General features: G+C 42.4%; 1 protein-coding gene across 1 annotated transcript; it reads left to right on the top strand.

Moving 5' to 3' along the window:
* The first annotated feature begins 1042 nt into the window (after nt 1-1042).
* On the top strand, nt 1043-24666 carry LOC140486854 (proproteinase E-like). Its single transcript, XM_072585909.1, has 8 exons — nt 1043-1082; nt 2268-2356; nt 4356-4453; nt 4800-4928; nt 13696-13832; nt 16537-16679; nt 23166-23318; nt 24622-24666. The coding sequence occupies exons 1-8, from the start codon at nt 1043-1045 to the stop codon at nt 24637-24639; spliced, it is 807 nt and encodes a 268-aa protein (XP_072442010.1). The 3' UTR covers nt 24640-24666.
* Nucleotides 24667-26059: the final 1393 nt, after the last annotated feature.

The following is a 26059-nucleotide window of genomic DNA, read 5'->3' as shown; positions in this document are numbered from 1 at the left end:
TTAAAGAGAAAAGAAGACTGGACTGAAAAACTGTCAATTTCAAGTTAGCTGCAGCACACAATATTCACAAAAATGCTATAAATACTCAACAGGTCAGTCAGGGTCATTGCCATTTCATCCGTGCTGTGAAAAATTTGAAATGTAATAGGTTATATGTAAGTGAAATGGGGCAGGATGGAAAATGAGTGAAGGGAAAGATGTGATCAGGCAGAAAACAGGAGAGCTTATTGACAAAAAGTTGGTGGTGTACAGTCAAGAGGAGCGATAATGTGGCAAGTGTAAAGAAACAAAGGTGCTTAGAGGAGTTGTAAACGGCAGAATGATGCTGCCTTTAGAAAGCTTCAGAAAGATGGAATAAAAAAATGTGAAGGAAAAGTCAGCTTTTTTAACTTGACATAGTCATAGAGTCATACAGTAAAGAAACAGACTCTTCAGCCCAACTAGGCGAAAGTGAGGACTGCAGATACTGGAGATCAGAATTGAGATTGTGGTGCTGGAAAAGTACAGTAGGTCAGGCAGCATCCGAAGAGCAGGAGAATCAACATTTTGAGCAAAAGCTCTTCATCAGTAATCTTTCCAGATGAAGGGCTTTTGCCTGAAACGTCGATTCTCCTACTCCTTGGATGCTGCCTGACCTGCTGTACTTTTCCAGCACCACACCCTTCATTCCAACCAATCCATTCTGACTAATATGTTTTAAATCAGTCCAATACTTATGGCACTGTAATGAACATTGACTTTTAAGATATTCATTGGGCCATTCAAATGCAATGTGGCAGATATTTTACTTGCTGCCAACACCTAGCTCAGTGTTCCACAGTGAGTGAGTCAAATAAATTTGGTCCTCAGATTTTATAAAGTAAACAAAAATACTGTAACCTTGGCACATATCTACAGAGTCAGCATCAATGTTTAGAATGATAGGGTGTGCTTAAATATTTTTAAAGAATAATTTAATATTCTGGAAAGGTAATGATTGACCTTGTGCGGGAATTGATATAAAATGCCTGTTGTTGATTTATTTCATCAGTGCCTAAGAAACATGATGGAAGCCCTTCTCGTCCTTCTGCTTGTGGTCGGTGGTGAGTTGCCTAATGTGTGAAGTGTTGTTGGGCCTAATTGATCAGAAATGTTCTAAATTTGTAATTTAAGCAGAAATACGGAAATTTTCCTCAACCACAAACGGAGCATAATTTAGCTGCAATTGGCGTTCTTGCTCAATGACACCACAGGGCAATGGGTACGGGATTGGGTCATGTCACACTTATTGGGGGGTCTTCTTTAGAATGTGTTTCTCTCCTACCTCAGACTGGGACATAGCTTTGCAACAGAGCAGGGAAAGCTGTATCCTGCACCTCATTGCTTTTCACCTGGTTTTGGAATATTTGTGGGTGCTCAAAAATCGGAAAGTGTAAAATACTATCCAAGTTGTGGATATGTTAATACAAAAAATGTTTGAGAAATGCTTCCAATGTATACCTGTGCTTCCTTTAAACTATGCATTTTGCTGTGGTATAACTTCACTGATGAGAGAAGGAAGCAGCCTGTTGCAAAACTCATGTCAAAGCTGATCATGACAAAGATGGCAACAGGTAGCTGATGTTTATATTTGCAGTTTTCTGGAAATGATATCTCTACAAGTCAGCTGCAGACATGCACAGGAAAATAATGTTGCACTTCTGTCCAAGCTAAAAGCATCCCAATGTTGTAATCCCCATTAGATTGCCCAGCCAAACTATCTCCATTCACCACTTGCCAAATGCCAGATACACATCGCTGAAAAAGAACTGGTGGGAAGTGAAATCAGAGGACAAACTGAATAGTTCAGTATGACAAAAGGGACAACATCATTTGTTTTCATACTTGAATTACAATGGAGATGAAATACACATTCATAGTTGTTTTATATACTGCAAACAAATGCTAAAGAGGTTGTAGGATAAATACAGACAACAAAAGTTTTTGTGCCATCTTCATCTTAATTGTTCAGAAGGTGAAACAATAAAAAAAACTATCGTCTATGTGGCTCCTGGAATGAGACAACTGTTTTTTAAGGTCTATTCTCAGAGGAGTAGAGATCACTCACAAATTTCCCTCTCAACCCAACTGAGCCTGTCCCTTTTACCCTACTGTAGAGATAACCTTGGCATAGCTTCTGAACTTTACCTGTCTTCCAACTTTCTTTAAGATCTAATTACCAGCTTTCAAGATAAGAATGCTCCATACTGCAGATAGTGGTGTAAATGGGACCAATACTTGTCTTTCAGCCCATGCCTGTGGAAATCCCAGCTACCCACCTTATATGACAAGGGTTGTAAATGGAATCGATGCGAGACCTTACAGCTGGCCCTGGCAGGTAAGTTACAGATGGGACGTTGTGGCAGGCAGGAAAGGATTACTCTCAGCTTTCCCACACCTTCCTGCTAGATAGGATGCTCAGTCAAGAGATCTTGATTTCAATGCCTTGCCTCTGATGAGTTAGTTAATCTCAGCTGGAGTAGCAGCAGAAGTTACATAAATGACCTTCTTGCCCCTAAATAAGGAAGGGGATCTGAATTGCCCAGGGTTGTCGTTGTCAATCTCTACTTTGGAAAATACTCCTCGAAAGTGCATCTGTTTTAGCTGAGCAGAGGTTTAAAAGAAATAAATAAGGATCTGCCTTTATAAAAGCCCTTTCACAATCTCAGCAGGTTCAAAGAAAGCATACCCAAACAGCAAAATTCAGGTTTGATGTTGGAATTTAAGATTGCTTCCATGTTGTCATTCATACTCTTGTTTTAGCTGCTGCTTGGCTTCCAAACCTATCGCTGCTGCTCTCCTTACTGTTATGCAAGGTAATGGTTCTGAAGGAGTTAATTTTCATATTTCATTGGCTCCACCCATTGCAATGATGTTTCGCAAAATCTATGACTGGAGACTGTAGATTTCAGAGGGATCTGATGTATCTGTAACCAGCTCAGTCAGGGCTAAGCAAATGTAATTGTACTTATTGCTCTCATGTAAGAAATCTTTTTGTTATCTACCAATAGTGCCTCTTTTCCAGATACTCCACAGTGGTGTATCTTCACAGATACAAAGATGATTACACACAGAAACAGACCATTTAGCCCATCGTATCTGTGTTGGTCAACAAAGATATGACTGCACTAATGCCAGTTTCCAGCTTTTGACACAAAGCCCTGGAGGCTATGGCAATGCAAGTGTGTTTCTATATTCTTAAACATTACAAGAGTTTCTGATTCAACCATACTTTGGGACAACGAGCTCTAGACTCCCACATTCATCTGAGTGAAAACCATTCTCCTCAACTCTCCTCTTAGCATTCCACTTCTCACCTTAAATCTATCCCCACTCCCCTCCAACCCCACCCCTGACTACTGACTCCACTAACACTCACCATGATATAGGCCTAAGACTAAGGAAGATTGTTGGTAGGGAACTACTTAAAAAGAGCCTAGCACAGTACCTTACACTGGTAGAGATGGCAAATGCAAAAAGGCTGAAAATGTGTTGCTGGAAAAGCGCAGCAGGTCAGGCAGCATCCAAGGAACAGGAGAATCGACGTTTCGGGCATAAGCCCTTCTTCAGGAATGGCTTCAGGAATGGCTAAAGAAGGGCTTATGCTCGAAACGTCGATTCTCCTGTTCCTTGGATGCTGCCTGACCTGCTGCGCTTTTCCAGCAACACATTTTCAGCTCTGATCTCCAGCGTCTGCAGTCCTCACTTTCTCCTCAAATGCAAAAAGGCACCAGGAGTTGCCTCCTGGTAAAATTCCACATGACTCTGTGTCAAATTGTGATTGACTGTGAAGCCCTGGGGAAAACTGACTACATTACAGATGCTGTAAGTGTGACTGCTGACAATGCCCTTCACAATCAAACAGCCTCGATGCTCACCACCTCTCACTATGGAGAATGATCCCTTGGGTGAAGTAGCCAAGTGTTTGCTTAAGCAGAAGAAGGAGAAAGCCGATCAACGTGGGGTGTGCAGAGTGCCGGGGTGGGGGGGTGGATAAGTGGACATGAAGAGATAACGGCAAATCAGAACAAAAACGCTCTTTAGGTTCGCGATTAATATGGAAATTAATATCAGTCGGGAGGCCCAGGTTTCTGAATCCTGATAGGGCTTTTTGACCTTTACTCCTTTCATGGACCATGTTAGGATGTGTAGAGGAACAGGAAAAAGCAGGATCAAACAGAACTTTCTTCATTGTGACCTCAAATGGACCTGGCTATTTGATAATGAATTGGGCCCCTGTGGGACTGATGTATGTAATGATACCTGACTTGTGTGAATCTGCTGTCTTCCCCTCTCCCTCATTCTCTTGGGAATAATGTTCTCTGATTTATTGGTAGATCTCCTTGGAAGTGGACCTTGGATCATATTATTCTCACACTTGTGGAGGAAGCCTGATTGACAGGAACTGGGTTGTGACAGCAGGGCACTGCATCCAGTGAGTGCCTACTCTGAGTGAGAAGCATATGCAAAGCACTGTTCCCAGTATAGACCACTGAAGGTGTCTTATAGTTGTGTAACATCCTACTGCCCAGGGTTTTACAGTAGGCACTTTTCCAGGATGATTCACTGTTTCAAAGAACAGGCAATAAGTTCATGTAAATTTTACAGCAGTTATAACCAACAGCCCGCTAAGCCTACGAGGGTATTTCTGTCTTCCATACTCTTGGAGGATTGGGAAATTGGCTGTAGATTTCCACCACCCCCATAGTTCTGATGCTGTACCCCAATATCATTATTGCGAGTTTCTTACACCATGCTAATATCGCATTTTATCTTTGAAGGTCAGGCCGGTCCTACCGTGTGGTGCTGGGGGAATATGACAGGGATGTGCATGAAGGTTCAGAAGAGACTATATATGCTGCTAAGATTTTCATTCACCCAGAGTGGAACCCTAGTTGCCTGACCTGTGGGTAAGTTGGTAGCCTTGAGTCTGCATTCAATCATCCAACTCATTTGCAGTTTTAACAGCGGTGAGGTGAATCTATGACCCAGCAGGAACAACAAGAACAATTTACATGATACAGTACTATTGCCTTTCCTGATGAAGGGCTTTTGCCCAACACGTCGATTTTCCTGCTCCTCGGATGCTGCCTGACCTGCTGTGCTTTTCCAGCACCACTCTAATCTTGACTCTGATCTCCAGCATCTGCAATCCTCACTTTCACCTACTATTAACAGGAGCCTTATAAAACAAAGTATAGGTCAGGACTACATAAGAAATATTAGATCTGTGTTGGTGAAAAACATCTTTTAATCAAAAAGATCCTGAGCTTCCAGTTGCACGGTGGCACGGTGGTTAGCACTGCTGCCTCACAGCGCCAGAGACCCGGGTTCAATTCCCGCCTCAGGCGACTGACTGTGTGGAGTTTGCACTCTCCCCGTGTCTGCGTGGGTTTCCTCCGGGTGCTCCGGTTTCCTCCCACAATCCAAAAAAAAATGTGCAGGTCAGGTGAATTGGCCATGCTAAATTGCCCATAGTGTTAGGTGAAGGGATAAATGTAGGGCAATGGGTCTGGGTGGGTATGCTTCGGCGGGTCGGTGTGGACTTGTTGGGCCGAAGGGCCTGTTTCCACACTGTAAGTAATCTAATCTAATTAAACACTTGATTTCAGTGCAGGAATCATCTTTAATGCACTTCCCTGAATTCCTGCAATCCGCCAGTCCCTTTATCAAAATGAAATGTCCAGGTGGATGGAAAATAGCAGGTTAAGGTTATCAATTCCCACACTGTGTACTCCACAATCTCCCCCGGTGGGGAAAACCAGGAAAGAAAGGACAATATTTGTAAATGAACATCCTGATCCTGCTGGATCCCTGTTTGGCAGCTTACAGAATGAGTCTGATTCATTTGTCTCATTCACCAATTTCACTGGTTTTCCTTCCAAGCATTCCAAGCACAGGATTTAGGGAGAGGAACCCATCCAGTCTCACCCTCGCCCCCTAGCCCAACTCAGTTTTTTGGAAGAGGCCTGACTCAGGTTAAGAGCCCTCAGGGACTTTGCTGACCAGCTTTAGGACTTTCATGTAATCAGGCCCTTAGTGGGTTCGGAATCTTAAAGATGGATTGGGAGGTATGGTGGCTCAGTGGTTAGCACTGCTGCCTCACAGCACCTGGGACCTGGGTTTGATTCCAGCCTTGGGTGACTGTCTGTGTGGAGTTTGCACATTCTCCCCGTGGATGTGTGGGTTTCCTCCAGGTTCTCCAGTTTCCTCCCACAGTCCAAAGATATCCAGGTTAGCTAAATTGCCCATAGTGTTCAGGGATGTGTAGGCTAGGTACATTATTCAGGGTAAATGTAGAGTAATAGGGTGGGGGAGTGGATCTGGGTGGGACACTCTTTGGAGGGGCGATGTGGACTTGTTGGGTCAAATGGCCTGTTTCCACATTGTAGGGATTCTATGATCTCACCCAGAAGAGCTGCCAGCCAATCAAAGGCTACCTTCTATTGAGGCAGCAGCACTAGGAACAATGGCTGTAATGTCCCAAGACCCAGACTCAGGTGGAGGGTGAGGGCAGGATGGGTGTTGTGGGAATGGATCACCTTTTATTTATTTCAAATATACATACTTTATACATTAAAAAAAACATAGTCACTAAAGCAATTTGGTTCTGTACAGTGGCATGTGAAGAAAACAAACAAACTTTAGAATTTGGTTCTATCCATCAAACTACCAGGGGAGCAAAGGGATCAGATACAAAGGCAGGCCTGGCTTTCAGGAACAACTCCTTGCCTTGGATTTGAGGAAGGTAGTTAATGCAATTCCTTTAATCAAAAATGAAGAAAGGAAGACGGAAAGCAGGCCAGTTAACAACATCTCTCAAAGGGTAAACATTAGGATCTGTTATTGTAGAAGCAATAACTAACTTCAATCTAATCAGGCTGAGTCAACATGGATTTGTGAAACCAATCTGTTGGAGCTCTTTGAAGAAGTAACATAGACTGTGGATAAAATGGAACCAATGGGTATACTGTCCTTAGGATTCCGGAAGGCATTTGATAAAGTGCCACGTCAAAAGGTTATTGCAGGAAATAAAATCTCATGGTGTAAGGTTGGCATATTGGCAATCACAGAATTAGAATTCCTACAGTGTGTAAACAGGCCCTTCAGCCCAACAAGTCCACACCGACCCTCTGAAGAGTAACCTACCCAGACCCATTCCCCTATCATTTACCCCTGACTAATGCACCCAACCTACACATCTCTGAACACCATGGGCAATTTAGCATGGCCAATTCACCTAACCTGCACATCTTTGGATTGTGGGGGAGGAAACCAGAGCTTCGGAGGAAACCCACACAGACAATGTGCAAACTCCACACAGACTGAGGCTGGAATTGAGGCACTTTGAGGCAGCAGTGCTAACCACTGAGCCACCATGCTACCCCTTGCTAACAGAAACAGAGCGTGAATATAAATGGATCTTTTTCTGCTTGGCAAGGTGAGTGCAGTACTACAGGGGTCAGTGCTTGGGCATCAACTGTTTACAAATTATATAAATGACTTGGATGAAGGGATGGCAAGTACAGTGTCTGAATTTGATGATGACACAAAGTTAGATTGAAAACTAAGGTCCGAAGAAGACATAAGAAGCTACAGAGTAATATAGATAGGTTAAATGAGTGGGCAAATAGAATCTAATGTAGAAAATATGAAATTGTCCATTTCAGCAGAAAGAATTTTCAAAATGTTATCGAAATGGTGAGAGATTGTTGCAAGAGCTCTGAAAAGCAAAGGGATCTGGATGTCCCAGCAATTGAATTGTAGGTTAGTATGCAGGTATAACAAGTAATCTGGAATATTATTTACTGCGAGAGGAATTGAATACAAAAGTATGGATATAGAACATAGAACATAGAACATTACAGCGCAGTACAGGCCCTTCGGCCCTCGATGTTGCACCACCCTGTCATACTAATCTGAAGCCCATCCCACCTACACTATTCCATGTGCGTCCATATGCCTGTTCAATGACAACTTAAATGCGCTTAAATTTGGCGAATCTACTACCAATGCAGGCAAAGCATTCCATACCCTTACTACTCTCTGAGTAAAGAAACTACCTCTGACATCTGTCTTATACCTATCTCCCCTCACTTTAAAGTTGTGTCACCTTGTGTTTGCCGTCCCCATACTTGGAAAAAGGCTCTCCCTGTCCACCCTACGTAACCCTCTGATTATCTTGTATATCTCTATTAAGTCACCTCTCAACCTTCTTCTCTCTAACGAGAACAGCCTCAAGGCCCTCAGCCTTTCCTCATAAGACATTCCTTCCATACCAGGCAACATCCTAGTAAATCTCCTTTGCACCCTTTCCAAAGCTTCCAAATCCTTCTTATAATGTGGTGACCAGAACTGTACACAATACTCCAAGTGTGGCCGTACCAGAGCTTTGTACAGCTGCAGCATAACCGCATGGTTCCAGAGCTCAATCCCTCTATTAATAAAGGCCAAAACACTGTTTGCCTTCTTAACAACCCTGTCAATCTGGGTGGCAACTTTCAGGGATCTGTGTACATGGACACCGAGATCTCACTGCTCATCTGCACTCCCAAGAATCTTACCATTAGCCCAGTTCTTTGCTTTCTGATTACTCTAGCCAAAGTGAATCACCTCACACTTGTCCACATTAAACTCCATTTGCCACCTCTCAGCCCAGCTTTGCATCCTATCTATGTCTCTCTGCAACCTACTACATCCTTCATCACTATCCACAACTCCACCGACCTTAGTGTCGTCCGCAAATTTACTAACCCATCCTTCTAAGCCCACATCCAGGTCATTTATAAAAATGACGAACAGCAGTGGACCCAACACCGACCCTTGCAGTACGCTGCTAGTAACTGGACACCAAGATGAACATGTTCCATCAACTACAACCCTCTGTTTTCTTTCAGCAAGTCAATTACTGATCCAAACTGCTATGTCTCCCACAATCCCATTCCTCCGCATTTTGTATAATAGCCTACTGTGGGGAACCTTATCGAACGCCTTGCTGAAATTCATATACACCACATCAACCTGTTTACTCTCATTTACCTGTTTGGTCACTTTGTCAAAAAACTCAATAAGATTCGTTAGGCACCACCTACCCTTCACAAAATTGTGCTGACTGTCCCTGATCAGATTATTCTTTACTAGATGGTTATAAATCCTATCTCTTATAACCTTTTCCAATACTTTACCAACAACTGAAGTGAGACTCACTGGTCTGTAATTACCGGGGTTGTCTCTACTACCCTTTTTGAACAAGGGAACCACATTTGCTCGAGTCCTCAGGTACTATTCCTGTAGACAATGATGATTTGAAGATCAATGCCATAGGCTCGGCAATCTCTTCCCTTGCTTCCTAGAGGATACTAGGATAGATCCCATCTGGCCCAGGGGACTTGTCTATTTTCGCACTCTGCAGTATTTCTAATACCTCTTCCTTGTGAACCTCAATCTCTTCTAGTCTAGATGCAAGCATCTCTGTATCTTCCTCACCAACATTTTCAGTTTTTATAATGAACACTGTCAGAAAATATCTATTTAGTGCTTCCCCTATCTCCTCTGACTCCACACACAACTTTCCACTATTATCCTTGATTGGCCCTAATTTAACTCTCGTCATTCTTTTATTCCTGACATACCTATGGAAAGCCTTAACCCTGATCCTGTCCACCAACAACTTCTCGTGTCTCCTCCTGGCTCTTCTGAGCTCTCTCTTTAGATCTTTCCTGACTTCCTTATAACCCTCAAGCACCCTAACTGAGTTTTCACATTTTGTCCTAACATAAGCCTTCTTCTTCTTCTTGACCAGGGATTCCACTTCCTTAGTAAATCATAGCTCACGCATTCTATATCTTCCTCCCTGCCTGACAGGTATATACTTATCTAGGACACACAGGAGCTTTTCCTTGAATAAGCTCCACATTTTTAATGTGCTCACCCCCTGCAGTTTCCTTCCCCATTCTATGCTTCCTAAATCTTTCCTAATTGCATCATAATTTCCCTTCCCCCAGCTGTAACTCTTGCTCGGTGGAGTACACCTATCCCTTTCCATCACTAAAGTAAACCTGACCGAATTGTGATCACTGTCTCCAAAGTGCTCACCTACTTCCAAATCTAACGCCTGGCCAGGCTCATTACCCAGTACTAAATCTAAAGTGGCTTCACCCCTTGTAGGCCTGTCTACATACTGAGTCAGGAAGCCCTCCTGCACACACTGGACAAAAACTGACCCATCTATAGTACTCGTACTGTAGTGATCCCAGTCAATATTTGGATAGCTGAAGTCCCCCATGACAACTATCCTGCCTCTCTCACTCCTACAGAGAATTATCTTTGCTATCCTTTCCTCTACATCTCTGGGACTATTCGGAGGCCTATAGAAAACTCCCAGCATGGTGACTTCTCCTTTCCTGTTTCTAACGTCAGCCCATACTACCTCAGTTAACGAGTCCCCAAACATCCTTTCTACAACTGTAATATTGTCCCTGATCAACAATGGCACACCTCCCCCTCTTTTACCATCTTCTCTGTTCTTACTGAAACATCTGAATCCCGGAACCTGCAACAGCCATTCCTGCCCCTGCTCTATCCGTGTCTCCATAATGGCCACAACATCGAAGTCCCAGGTACCAACCCACGCTGCCAGTTCACCCACTTTATTTTGGATGCTCCTCACGTTGAAGTACACACACTTCAAACCAGGTTCTCGCTCGCCAGTGTCAGATACTTGATTTGGGAACTCCCTACTCTCATCCTCTTCTGTACCTGTCCTACAATTTTGGTTCCCATCCCCCTGCTGTATTAGTTTAAATCCACCTTAATAGCTTTAGCGAATTTCCCACCCAGGATATTGGCACCCCTCTGGTTTAGATGAAGACCATCCTGCTTGTAGAGGTCCCACCTACCCCAGAAAGAGCTCCAATTATTCAAAAACCTGAAACCCTCCCTCCTGCACCATCCCTGTAGCCACGTGTTCAACTCCTTTCTCTCCCTATTCCTCAGCTCACTAGCACGTGGCACGGGCAGCAAACCAGAGAAAACAACTCTGTTGTCCTAGCTCTAAGCTTCCATCCTAGCTCCCTGAATTTCTGCCTCAAGTCCCCATCTCTCTTCCGACCTATGTCGTTGGTGCCAATGTGGACCACAATTTGGGGCTGCTCTCCCTCCCCCCGAAGGATCCCAAAAACATGATCAGAGACATCACGGACGCTGGCACTCGGGAGGCAACACACCAACCGTGAGTCTCTCTCATCCCCACAGAACCTCCTATCTGTCCCCCTAACTATCGATGTTATGCTTCAGTTATTCAGGGCACTGGTGAATCCACATCTAGAGTACTCTGTCACCTTATTGAAGGAAGGACGCAAATTGGAAAGAGACGGTTTACCAGATTAATAGGTGGAATTAGTAAGATGTCTTCTGAGGAAAGGTTGGACAAGCAAGGCTTGTATCCACTGGAGTTTTGAAGTGTAAGAGGTGACTTGATTGGAGCAGATGAGATCCTGAGGGACCTTGACAAGGTGGATGTGAAAAGGATGTTACCTCTACGGGAGAAACCAGACCTTGGGGTCACTGTTTAACAATAAAGGTTCACACATTTAAAACATGAGGCAAGGTATTGCAAAGTCTTTTCTCACAGTTGGTTATATGTCTTTGGAACTCTCTTCACAAAAAAGTTAGAAATCACACGACACTAGGTTATAGTCCAACAGGTTTATTTATAACCAAAAGCTTTCAAAGTGCCAACCTCACCTGACAAAGGAACAGTGCTCTGAAAGCTTGTAATTTTAGATAAACCTGTTGGACTCTAACCTAGTGTCATATGACTTCTGACTTTGTGCACCCCAAGTCCAACCCCGGTATCTCTACATCATATCTTCCTGAAAAGGTGGAGTCTTTAATTCAGACATGGATGATTGTCTGTAAGGAAGAGGAAGAAAGGCTATCAGGGATGGGCAGGAATATGGATTTGAGATTACAATCAGGTATTGACCTTACTGAATGGTGGAATGGGTTCAGGAGTTGAATAGCCTGCTCCTGCCCCTGCTTGTATGTTCCCAATGCCAGGTTCCTCAATCAGACATAGATAGGGACACCCATTGACAGGCCCATGCAAGTTTCTGGGATAATGGTTCTCAAAAAGCTCATTAATAATCGTAATTGACATCCTGCCAGCAACAGGCAGAATTCCAGCATCAGACCTTTCCCATCCCGATTTTAACTGGGGACAGTTTTCCCAATGCGGGGAATCTGATACGGCTGCTCCCTTCTGACTCTCGACCCTTGTGCTCCATCCATTGGGTTCCACTAAATTCTATCCATGATCTTCCCAGTTATATAAAGAGAAAGATAACTTGTCGAGACTTAAGTTTATATCATTATACTTTATTTTTAATTTTAAACTCGAGATAGTTTCCTTCCATGTTAGAATTGGCAGTTTTGTTAAATTCTTCTGGAAAAAATGAAAATAGCTGAGCTGGGTGAGATAGAAGATTAAGGGATTGGGGATGGACAGAGATGATTAATTACTTTGCATGGACTGTGATCCAGACTTGCAGCTTTCCAGTCTTTTTTGTGAGTGTTTATAATATGTTTGACTGTAGGCTGATATCCAATCTCTCTAAATCTGCTTTCTTACACAATATGGAAATACTGACCCAACTTCATGGAACAGACTTATATCCCTTTCCCAATCTAATTGTAGAAGAAAATTCTGTCACAATGACAATGTTCTGCTTTAGTGTTAGTACCAAGTCCAGAAAATGACATTTCTGTAGCACCTTTAATAAACTGAAATGTTCTAACAATTTATAGACTGGACAATAATTATTTTAACAGTGGATTAAGTCTTTTTCCTTTATTGCTTTCCAAGTTTGTTTCCCTCAATGTCCCAAATCCCCGAAGTTGGTAGACTGCCTTTCTCAACACTTATCATTCCTTCGTGGGGTGTGACCAATTCTAGATAGGCCTGCCTTTGTCGCTCACCTGCAACTGCCATTGGGAAAATGGTGATAAAGTGACTTCTTGACTATTGCAGTCCATATGGTGCAGGGACACACATAGTACTGTTAGCAAGGGAGTTTCTAAATCCTGAACCAACAACTGAAGGAACAGCAATATGTTATTGCAATTGATTGAGACTCCAGAGAAACCTCAGCACTTTCAGCTCATTTGGCACATTTGCTATACTCTCAACTCACCAGCCTGCTGATTCACAGGTCTCTTCTGTGCATTATTCTGGTAGTGCAGATGGTGGCATGTCAGTTACAGTCTTGGGCTAACAATCCATGTACCTAAACATACATTTCAGAGTTCAGATCTAATCACAGAAGCTGGCGAGTTTAAATGGAATTATAACTCTGGTCTTATGAATAACAATAACTGAAACTCATCCAAAAATGGAGGAAATTTGTGATCCTTGCTTGTATGTTCTATCCATAAGTCCTGTTCCATAATGGTGTAGCTAACTCTAAAATGGCCAAGCAAACCACAACAGGCAAAAGCATTGCACATGTTCATGCACCACATTGGTTGCAGCAATTCAAGAAGAGAGCTCACCACGTTCCCAGAGGAATTTATTTAGGAGTAGCTAAAGCAGTAGCCACTGCATTCAACTGTTCAGTTGCGCAGAGCCTTTTTGGAACAATTGCCGAAATAACTCCCTCAGTTTTATTTTCATTTTAGGAATGACATTGCTTTGATCAAACTTTCCAAACCTGCAACCTTAAGTGACAAAGTGAAGCCTGCCTGTGTTCCTCCAGCCGGTGATATCTTTGAAAATAATTATCCCTGCTATGTGACTGGCTGGGGCAGGTTGTACAGTAAGTAGCCTGCATTTGTATTCAAATCTTTGTGGTGATATTCAAACATGACATCAATTTTCTAATGCTGCTTCATTGACCTGAGAATTATTCTTTGTTCTACTGAGTTTTATTTCTTGCCTCATCCAGTAATGTTCTCATCTCAGGGTTTCACCCCAATGCCCTGAAATGAACTAGTTGAAGGATGGGACCATCCACTTCTACACCAAGAAGAATCTTTCTTTAGGACAGACCAATTTCAAGTCAGTTTATTACTTCCATTGTGCTGAAACAATCCACTCCTCAGACAGAGTTCCCATTCCAGATTAACTTAAGAACACGCAAACAACATCTAGGGTTTAGTTAATTCAATTAGCTCAATGGCTGAAGCTGATACAGGATGATGCCAAAAGCAAAGATTCAATTCTCACACTAACTGAGGTAGATCTCTCGAAGCTGCCTTTTAGCCATATCTTATAATGATATTGTGACTTGAGCCATAATGGGCGACCCTTGGACACAGTGAAAAGACAATTGATGAAGAGTGATGACAAGTGTTCTCAAGGCCAAGATCCACAGTCCAGTGTCAAAATAAATAGATTGGCCTACAGCAGAGACATTTTAGAACCTTTGTAAAATATGTCAAACATAATACATTACTTTTAGATCTTTTAGATTAAAGTGTGGAGTCCAGTCTGCTCTTTGACATTATTTATTCAATATTTTGATGGATGGAATATTCCCGGTGCATCCTGATTTTCATTCCTGATATACACTGAGGCCACGAAGCTCAGTTCTGGGAATATAACTTTTGCAAAAGTCTATCTTTGTTTGTAGCAGAATCAGAATAGCATTTATAAATGATAGTTAGCCAGTGCTGTGATGGAAATTGCCCCCAAAAGGGATTTTATTTCCAGGGATGACTTTATATTAATTACATGGTCAGAATCCATTAATAGTATGCGAACCCCTTGAATTTGTGCTGTCATTCTATTAGATTATGGCTGAGCTGTATAACAGTAATGGCATTATTCACTTGTGAAACTTGATGATAGCATGGGGCTTGGCAAGCAATCCAAAAAGAAAATGGTTTGTTAGGCTTTATTACAAAGGGATTGGAGTATATCATAAAGAAGAGTCAAGATTAGAGTGGTGCTGGAAAAGCACAGCAGGTCAGGCAGCATCCGAGGAGCAGGAAAATCGATGTTTTGGGCAAAAGCCCTTCATCAGGAATCCCAAAACATCGATTTTCCTGCTCCTTGGATGTTGCCTGGCCTGCTGTGCTTTCCCAGCACCACTCTAATCTTGACTCTAATCTCCGGCATCTGCAGTCCTCACTTTCGCCTGTATCATAAAGATGTCAAACTACAGTGATGAAGGGCCTTGGTGAGACCATACCTGGAGGACTGTATACAACTTTGGTTTCCTTATCCCTGGAGGAGTATACGCAGTGCAATGTAAGTTTATCAGCACGATTGAGAGGCTCGGCCTATATTCCCTAGAATTTAGAGGAAGAGAGACAAGCTCATTCAAACCTCACTGAGGTAAGAAGTTTCTTTTCTCAGAGGATGGAGAACTATTGGAATACTTTACTCCGTAGGACCATAGACATGTGTTGAATATATTTAAGACAGAGATTTATGAATTTTTGAATATTAATGGAATTAAAAGTGATTGAGATAATGCAGGAATATGGAGGTGAGGCATCTATAATTTTACTGAAGCAAGCTTAAAAGATTAATGGTTCATTCCTGTTTCTATCCATGATGTTCTTGGTCATGCATGAAGAATAGAATGTTCCTACTTTATTTTTAAACCTTCATGCTATGACCCAACTCTTACTAAATTCTTTCAACGTTATCCCTAGTGTGAATGTTATGTTGCTACTTTCATATCAGATAGCAGATGCAGACTCGCTATAGTTAAATGGGTGTTGGGTTTGTTTACCAAACTGGACAGCTGATTTGATTTTGATTTATTGTTGTCACATGTACCTAAGTACAGTGAAAAAGTTTGGTTTGCATGCAGCACAGGCAGATACAGGGATATACAGATCATAGAGTGTTTAGACAGAGCGAGGCATACAAGGCTATGGCTGCACTGGAGGTGCACAAAAGCAAGACTAACATTAGATTTGAAATTTAAGAAGTCCATTCAGCAGTCAGATAACAACAGGGAAGAAGCTGTTCTTGAACCTGTTGGTATGTATGTTTAAGCTTCTCTATCTTCTGCCTGACAGAAGAGGGTTGGAAGGTAATATTCCCAGGGTGGGAAGGGTCTTTGATAACGTTGGCAGCCTTTCCATGGCAATGAGAAGCGTAGATGGAGTCCATAGATGGGAAGTTGGCTTCCCTGATGGTCTGCAATACAGAGTGATGCTGACAGTATAGGCGAATTCCTGCACCACCCGCGGTTATCACGAAGGATTCTCATTCCTAGCCTTCTCACCCGAGGCATCGTAACTCTCATGCTAAACCATCACCTGTCAGCTAGCTCCCTGATGACAGAGCAGCCAATAAGACGATAGCGAGTTTACCTTTAGTGGAATGTACGTTATGGAAGTGTGCACAGCCATCAAGAGAGAGTGAATATATGCTCCTCAGGTTTTCCCCACACCTAAGCTTCAAATGTTACAGCTACCTGACTATCATATTGTGTAAGTTGTTATTTACTGCGATGGTAATGTTTTCCTAACGAATGAACATTTATATCTGGAATTCTGCAGCTGGTGGGCCACTCGCCTCAAAGCTACAACAGGCTTTTCTACCAATCGTTGACCATCAGACCTGCCAGCAAAACGATTGGTGGGGTAGCAATGTGAAGTCGACCATGATTTGTGCTGGAGGTTTTGAGAAATCTGGATGTAACGTACGTAATTCCGACTTCATTCCGTTAATTATGTTTTGTGGTGAAATTGTGAATTGAGAGAGAAGAGCTATCAGTCCTGTAAAACCAATCACTTTTTAAGTTGTGGGTTTTTATTTGCCTCTCAATTAGAATGTTCCAGTCCCGTTCAAAAAGTATGCGCAGAAAATATAGCTTCAGACTCAAGTGCAATACTGCCTTGAGTACTGAGGCAGTATTACACTGTCAGCTTTGAGCTGGTTTGGATATGGAGTTAAACCAAGGCCCATTTCCCTGCTCAGGTGAATGTAATTGATTCTACGATCTATTTTGAGGGAGTGTAGGGAAGTACTCCTTGATGTTTGGTGTCTCCTTCATCCAACATGCGTCAAAATGGATTATCTCGGCATTATTACATTGTTGAAAAGTGTGGTACTGGAAAAGCACATCAGGTCAGGCAGCATCCGTGGAGCAGGAGAGTTGACTTTTCAGGCACAGGCCCTTCATCAGGAATGTTGGGGGGGGCAGGGGAAGGGGGCTGAGAGAAAAATAGGGGGTGGGGGGTAAGGTAGCTGGGAAGGCGATAGGGGAACGTGGGTGGGAGGTGATTGTGATAGTTCGGTGGGGAGGGTGGAGCAGATAGGTGGGAAGGAAGATGGACAGGTGGGAAAGTCAAGAGGGTGGTGCCGGTTTGGTGGGTCGGGGGGAGGGGAGATTTGGAAACTTGTGAAGTTGATGTTGATGCCGTGTGTTTGATGGGTCCCAAGGCGGAAGATGATGCATTCTTCCTCCAGGTTGGCTTAGATTTGGCAGTGGAGGAGACCCAGGACTCGCATGTCCTTGGGGAGGTGGGAGGGGGAATTGAAGTGATTGGCCACAGCGCAGTGGGGTTGTTCATTATGAATGTCCCACAGATGTCCCAAGTTGGCGTACTGTCTCCCTGTTGTAAAGGAGACCACATCGTGAGCAATAGACACAGTAGTGAGGTGGGTGAATGTGCAGGAAAATCTCTGCTGAATGAGAAAAGATCATTTGAGGCCTTGGATGGAGTTGAGGGGGGGATGTGTGGGTGCAAATGTTACACCTCTTGTGGTGGCAGGGGAAGGTGCCAGGTGTGACGGGTCATTGGTGGGGGAATATGGACCTAACAAGGGAGTCACAGAGGGAAGGGTCTCTGTGGAACACAAATAAGGGTAGGGAGGGAATTTATTACATGTTATTTGTGGAATCTTGCTCACTGATTGTCAAACTACAGTAGTGACAAATTATAAATGTACCTCTTTGGCTGTAAATTGTTCTAGAATATCTTGACATTGTAATGAAGCAGTGAAGACCTCCTGAGATTCAAGCCTAATCCTTTTAATAGTCACCTCAAGGTTGATGGTAGGGATCTAGTAATGGCTGAAGCAATGTCAAGTTTCTTCATATCTGGGAAGTAATGTTTTAACAGTCATGTTTCAGTTAAAAGAAACATTTTGTCCTTTGACAGGTAATCTTCCTGTCAGCTCCAGCAGCAAATCTAGCTTTTTCTTGCAACCTGTCCTACCCTTCTCCATTTTATCATTATTAATAAAGCCATTACTCCTCTGAACTTTTTTTTTGTTGGCCCAAAATTTCAGATCCAAGATAATTTCCTGCTGCCTACAATTTTGCTGTTGAAGAGCTTAGACCCAGCTCACCATCTCTCAATCTATTTCTGCAAATATCTATATTGATCTGAGCCCAGCATCAGAAACAGAAAGGTCAACTATAGCTCCTGACTCTGCTATTTGTCCCCAAGGGAGTGTTTATCTAGTGCAGCAATCCTTATGTTATCTCTTGTAACCTGAGAATCTGTGTGGATATTGTAATACTGAAGAGTCCAAAAGGTATTTATTACAGCTAATGATTATACACAAACATTACTCAGATACCTAAGTAGCTAGGCCAATGTTAGCTTTTCAGTCACAACAGACACTGTGCTTCCAATAGCATCTCATGCTTCAGTTGATCCAAGTTAAGATGGAGCCTGAGATCTTAACAGATTTTGGTCACATTTCACAGTGCATTGATGATATCATGAACACACCCTCTTAAAGGCATACTGACATACTGAGTTTCTTAAAGATATATTGATAATAATGACTGTGGAACATGACACAATATAGAACATAGAGAAGCACAGCACAGAACAGACCTTTTGTGCCGAGGATTAATCCTAATGTAAAATAAAATAACTTAACCTACGTACTGTTCAATTCACTGTTATTCATTTGCATGTCCAGCAGTCACTTAAATGTCCCTAATGACCTGCTTCCACCACCACAGCTGGCAACGCATTCCATGCATTCACGACTCTGCGTAAAGAACTTCCTCTGCCATCTCCTTTATACCTTTCTCATAATATCTTAAAACTATGACCCCTCATGACAGTCAATCCTGCCCTGGGGAAAAGCCTCTGGCTATTGACTATTTATGCCTCTCATTACCTTGTATACCTCAATCAGGTCACCTCTCTTCCTCTTTCTCTCCAGAGAGAAAAGTCCACGCTTAGTCAACCTCTCTTCATAATGCAAGCCCTCCAGTCCAGGCGGTATCCTGGTAAACCTTCTTTGCACCTTCTCCAAAGCCTCTGTATCTTTCCTGTAGTAGGGTGACCAGAACTGGACACAATATTGAACTGTACTGTAGCAAAACCTCATGGCTCTTAAACTCGACCCTACTGTTAATGAAAGCCAAAACACCATATGCTTTTTAAACAACCCTATTCACTTGGGTGCCAACTTTGAGGAATCTATGTACTTGAACACCAAGATCCCCCTGTTCCTCCACACTGCCAAGAATCCTGTCGTTAATCCTATATTCAGCATTTGAGTTCGACCTTCCAAAATGCATCACTTCGCATTTATCCAGGTTGAACTCCATCTTCGGCGGGGCAGTGTGGACTTGTTGGGCTGAAGGGCCTGTTTCCACACTGTAAGTAATCTAATCTTCCATTTCTCAGCCCAGCTCTGCATCCTTTGTGTCATCTGCAAATTTACTAACCTACCCCTCAACCTCCTCATCTAAGTCATTTATAAAAACTACAAAGAGCAGAGGCCCAAGACAAGAGCCCTGCGGGACCCTACTCAACAATGACCTCCAGGCAGAATACTTTCCATCTACAACCACTCTCTGCCTTCTGTCGGCCAAACAATTCTGAATCCAGATAGCCAAATCTCCGTGTATCCCATACCTCCTGACTTTATGAATGAGCCTACCATGTGGAATCTTATCGAATGCCTTGTTGAAGTCCATATACACCACATCCACTGCTCAACCTTCGTCAAACTGTCTTGTCACCTCAAAGAACTCAATAAGATTTGTGAGGCATGACCTGCCCCTCACAAAGCCATGCTGACTGCCTTTAATCATGCTATGCTTTTCCAAATAGTCATGCTGACCACAGACATAAGACAGACTGGTCTGTAATTGCCAGGGATTTCCCTATTACCTTTCTTGAAAAGAGGAACAACATTCACCTCCTTCCAATCCTTCGGTACGACTCCTGTGGAGAGTGAGAAAGCAAAGATCTTCGCCAGCAGCTTAGAAACCTCCTTTCTCACTTCCCGGAGCAACCGAGGATAAATCTGGTCTGGCCCTGGGGGCTTATCAATCTTAATGTTTGCCAAAATTTCCAGCACATCAATTTCATCAGTCTTGATCTGTTCAAGCCTGTATCCCAGCTCCCAAAATTCTTATTCACAACAAGACCCCTTTCCTTAGTGAAAACTGAAGCAAAAAACTCATTTAGGCCTTTCCCTAGCTGCACAGACTCCACAAAAAAGTTTCCTATGCTTTCCCTGATTGACCCTACCTTCTCCCTGATCATTCTCTTATTCCTCATATATGAGTCAAATGCCTTTGGGTTCTCCCTAATCCTTCTTGCCAAGCCTTTCTTGTGCCCCCTCCTGGCTCTCCTCAGTTCATTTCTGAGCTCCTTTCTAGCAAGCCTGTAATCCTCTAAAGCTGTACTAGATCCTTGCTTCCTCCACCTTACGTAAGCTGCCTTTTTCCTTTCGACGAGAAGCTCCTCTTTCTCGTCATCCAAGGTTCCTTAATCTTACCCCTTCTTACCTGTCTCAGTGGAACAAAATTCATGCATCACTCGCAACAACTGCTCCTTAAACACTCTCCAAATGTCTGCTGTGCCCTTTCTGTGGAACAATTGCTCCCAGTCTGTACTTGTGTTGCTGGAAAAGCGCAGCAGGTCAGGCAGCATCCAAGGAGCAGGAGAATCGACGTTGCAGGCATGAAGAAGGGCTCATGACCGAAACGTCGATTCTCCTGATCCTTGGATGCTGCCTGACCTGCTGCGCTTTTCCAGCAACACATTTTCAGCTCTGATTTCCAGCATCTGCAGTCCTCACTTTCTCCCAGTCTGTACTTCCCAACTCCTGTCTGATAGCATCATAATTGCCTTTTCCACAACTAAATATCTTCCCTTGGTAACTGCTCCTTTCCCTCTCCAAGGCGATGGAAAATGTGAGGCAGTCGTGATCACTGTCACCAAAGTGTTCTCACACCACGAGATCTGACACCTGTCCTGGCTCATTGCTGAGCACCAAATCCAAAATGGCCTCTCCCCTCATCAGACTGTCTACACACTGAACAAGAAAACCCTCCTGAACACACTTGACAAAAACCTCAACGGTTCCATCCAAACCACCTGCACTAATGAGGTTCCAGTCAATATTGCGAAAATTGAAATCACTCATAACAATAATCCTGCTACATCTGCATTTTTCCAAAATCTGCCAGCCTATGGGTTTTTCAATCTCTCTACTACTATTAGGGGGTCTGTAGAAAACCCCCAAATGAGGTGTCTGCTCTCTTGTTGTTCCTAACTTCCACCCATACTACTCAGTAGACAAACCTTCCTCAACAACCTTTGCTTCTGTAGCTGTGATGCACTCTCTGATTAACGATGCTCCACCCCCTCTTCTTTTTCCACCCTCCCTGTTCTTTTTAAATGTTCTAAACCCTGGAACATCTAGTAACCATTCCTGCCCCTGTGAAACCCACATCTCCGTTATGGCCACAACATCGTAGCCCCAAGTACTGATCCATGCTGTAAGTTCGTCACTCTTATCTCCGACACTCCTTGCATTAAAGGAGACGCACTTTAACTGATCCCTTTATTTCTTCGTGTGAGAAACCTTCCCGATAAATTCACTACATCCTGCCACTGCCCCGTATACAATTATCCCCCTCTCAGATATGTAGCTCTGGTTCCCACCCCCCTACCAAACTAGTTTAAACTGTCCCGAACCACACAAGCAAATCTCCCACCCAGGACATTTGTGCCCCTCCAGTTCAGGTACAACCTGTCCTTCATGTACAGGTCCCACCTTCCCCAGAAGGCATCCCAATGGTCTAGGTATCTGAAGCCCTCCCTCCTGCACCAGCCTCGCAGCTATGTGTTAAGCCGCACTCATTGACTGTTCCTCATCTCACTATCTTGTGGCACCGAAAGCAAACCCAAGATCACTCCTCTACTCATCCTGCTCTTCAGCTTCCAACCTAGCTCTCTGTGGTCACTTTTCAGATCCTCAATCCCTTTCCTGGCTATATCATTGGTGCCAATATGTACCACAATTTCTGGCTGCTCACCCTCACCCTTCAATATCAATAGTAAACGGAGACAACAAAAAACACTTTTCAGGAAACCAAAGGATGATAAAATGAGGCCATCCAAGTATTAAAGAGCTGATGTCCCAAATGCATTCTTGCGCTCAGACTATTGAATCTGGGAGTTGGAATGTCAGGTTAAAATCACTTCTCGAGTACTGTGTACAGTTCTGGCTGCCCTGCTATAAGAAGGATATTATTAAATTGCATAGTGTTCCAAAAAGATTTACAAGCATGATGCCGACTTATAAGGAGAGGCTGGATTGGCTGGGACTTTTTCCACTGGATGCTAAACATTGACAAATGCCTGATAGAGGTTTGTAAAATCATGAAGGGCATTGACAAAGTGAATAGCAAAGATCTTTTCCCCAGGGTAGAGGAGTTCAAAACCAGAGGGTATTCTTTTAAGGTGAAAGGAGAATTATTTAAACTTTTTCAGAAAAGGGGTGGTGCACATGTGGAATGAACTGCCAGAGGAAATGGTAGATATATGTACAGCTACAATATTTAAAAGGCTTTTGGACAGGCACATGAATAGGAAAGGTTTAGAGGGATATGGGTCAAATGCAGGCAAGTTTAGTTTGGGAAAATTGGTCGGCATGGACGAGTTATACATCACTGAAATGTATAACTCAATTTACCTGTATATATGTGAATGTACACACAAGCAATCATGATTTGGAGAATATTCCTCATCTCTGAAATTACAAACATGGATCAAGAGTTGAAGTGGTAGATCTGCTTTGGACTTGTATGATCTTATTAAGTCTTGGTTGAGGCTACAGTTTAGGAAGGGTATAGTAATGATATTAATACCTAATATTTCAATTAGCTAACCTGTTATATCTTCTATTAATTCAGGGGGACTCAGGTGGTCCTTTGAACTGCCAAGGTGCTGATGGATCGTGGTATGCTTATGGCGTAGTCAGCTTTGGATCAGCTTGGGGCTGCAACACTTTGAAGAAACCGACAGTCTTCACTCGAGTGTCAGCTTTTAATTCTTGGATAGATTTGGTGAGCAAGACACTAATCAGCAGGAAACTGGGACAAAAATAGTGCAAATCTGGTTTTTTTTATATTCATGGAGGCTCCTTTAATTATTTTGCTAATAACCGGGAATTTCATAAAAGAATCACTCCCATCAGAATCTTGCCCCAGTCTTCACTCAATGCAAGTGTTGTCTGATGGATTATTCATCTGCTTAGCTTAATGGTGGAGTTGAGTTACTTTTGGACAAACACAGTATATGTGACTTCTTTATAAGTATGTGTTAGATAGCTTGTTATTTTACAGTGAGATCAACAATTTTCAATCCAGAGTCCAGATGTTAGCTTTTAGTGATATTAAGGAACTGGGATGATTAAATTCTTAAATTTGGAACATCGAAGTCCTATAACTCAGACTGGTATAGCTCCGGCAGTATTAGGAAATACTGCACAGGAAGGCAAGGAAACTTGAGTAAGAAAGACTATTTGAAAAGAACTGCTAACATTTTACTACTTTCCTTTAGAACATCTGGGAACACTGCATATACATTTATAAAAGTCGATCTTCTGTAAAAAGCAACCGCTTACTTTTGTGCCAAAAAATGTAACTTTTTATTTAAAATCTGATGAGAGGATATGATTTTCTCCTTATGTTCACTATCCTTGGCTTAATACCATAAGCCTGCCATAATATCATGGTTAGTGAGAAAACCCTCAAAAGCAACACGATTGAAGTGACCAATATTCAAAGAAAGAAACGACTCAACAAGATTTCAGAGGCACTGACACTTTCACTTTGCTATACATTTGTTCAAATTAGACAGTGACGGGGAAAATTTTCAGCTTTGTGTTGGATTTTTCCACATCTGGTTTTCTCTTGTTTACTCCTGAAGGCACAGAGATGTGGAACACAGTGTTCCAGTGGTAATGGCTCCATTCCAAGTGGTCATTATTTGTGTATGGACATATCCAGTGGTATTCCATCTTGTAGAGGAACACAGTGTCATAGAATGGTGGAACACATAGTGCATTGTTCATTCAGTTGCATTCCCAATCATTGTCATTGTGGAGAGTCGCTGAGCAAAGGCCAAAGGCTTTCCATATGGCAGAGAGGAGAGATGAAAGGAAAACCTACAATGGGCTACTGAAATTCCATCCTAAATAGTTTCAGTCCAGATTACACCCTGACAACCTCATCCTCGGCTGCTTTGTAACTTAAGCAAAGTGGACTTAAAAATTGAAAGCATTAGCCTATCAAACTGCTGATCTTAGCATCTTTGTTTTGTTTAATCATTGTTACTAACATCTCCTCTCATGTCTTTCATTTTCAGACAATGGCCAATAACTGAAACTACAGCATTTCAATATATCCTCAGGGTTAACCAAGAACTGAATAAGCTTAATAATAAAAAAGACAGAAATTGATAACTGTGGTTATCGTGTTTCTGGAAAATGGCTCTTTGCAACTGTATTAATCAATTGTATTAATCAATGATAATCCATTCCAGCTGATTGTTTCATTCATTTCCCTATTCTGGCATTGCTCAACCCCACTTTACTGCACTTAACACTTTTGGTGACTTCAAATTCAATTGACTCTTGCTTCCCTCCAGTTTCATTGATATAAATAATTGCCTCTGACAAGCAATTATTGAATTTTACACTTAGTTTTGAAATAGCATTTATACCTTAGAGTTAGAATGTTGTCAGGAGCAGAGTGGCTGGTGGGCGCAAACATTCACTCCAGAATTTGGTCAAAAAACCTATGCTGACACTTGTTACGAAGCAGAATGCAAACTCCACTGTTAATTAAAACCAAACACCCAGAAAAGCTCACCTCAACTCATAATCTGTTAAAAGTGTGAGGGAATGAAAGAGAACTCCTAATTTCCACTATTTAAAGAAAAATAACAATTTATTTTCCTAACAGGACACTAAACGAAAACTATTAACAATCTTGAGTCCTCTTTTCCTTAACTAATTACTATCTGACCCCAACTCTATAAAAATGCTGCTCTAATAAAGCAATTATTCAACATTACATTAACTTAATCTCAAGTCCACAAATGCCTGTATTGTCAATCTTCCATCTAATGATCTCCCTGGGTTGTCTTCTTTTTACTGCTTTCACAATACAAGGTACATTTTGATATATAGTGACTTATTTCTTTCAGAGCAAGATGTTAGATGGGCAGTTAGATCCCCAGCTCTATGGCAGTTTCTCTGATCAATTTTCAAAATGCCTTGGTTTTATACCTTAATATCATTCCCTCTCATTGGTCCGATATTGTCAATACAATAAATTCAAATCCAACCGGGTTTTAGTATCCTGAGCATAATTTAAGTTAATTGATTAAATTCGAATTGTTGTCAAAACAGCAACCAACACTCAGGTATCCATTTAAGAACCATTTGCTACATGCATCGATTGTAGAACATCCCGTCTCTTAGCTGTTCTGTTCTATAGCTGTGGCTGTACTTTAAAAACTCAAAAAACACTTCCCAATTTTAAAGTGAACACACACTCTTTCAACGTCGTAACACACTCCATTGAAGTGTTGAAAGAATGCTGCACAGTCAAAGGTGCCATCTTAGCAAGAGATTAAACTGAGGCATAATCTGTCCAGTTAGCTGGATGTAAGAGATCTCAAGGCAACACAGCAGGGTGTCCTGATTCAATACCCACCCGTTGGCCAGACACTAAAACAGAGAAAAAGGAAGACTAGCATTTATAAATGGCTGCTTATTTATTTGTGTCATAACACAAGG

The sequence above is a fragment of the Chiloscyllium punctatum genome, chromosome 16 (assembly GCF_047496795.1).
Source record: "Chiloscyllium punctatum isolate Juve2018m chromosome 16, sChiPun1.3, whole genome shotgun sequence".
Classification (NCBI taxonomy): Eukaryota; Metazoa; Chordata; class Chondrichthyes; order Orectolobiformes; family Hemiscylliidae; genus Chiloscyllium; species Chiloscyllium punctatum.
The sequence above is the reverse complement of the archived record's forward strand: the minus strand, read 5'-3'. Positions and strand labels throughout refer to the sequence as shown.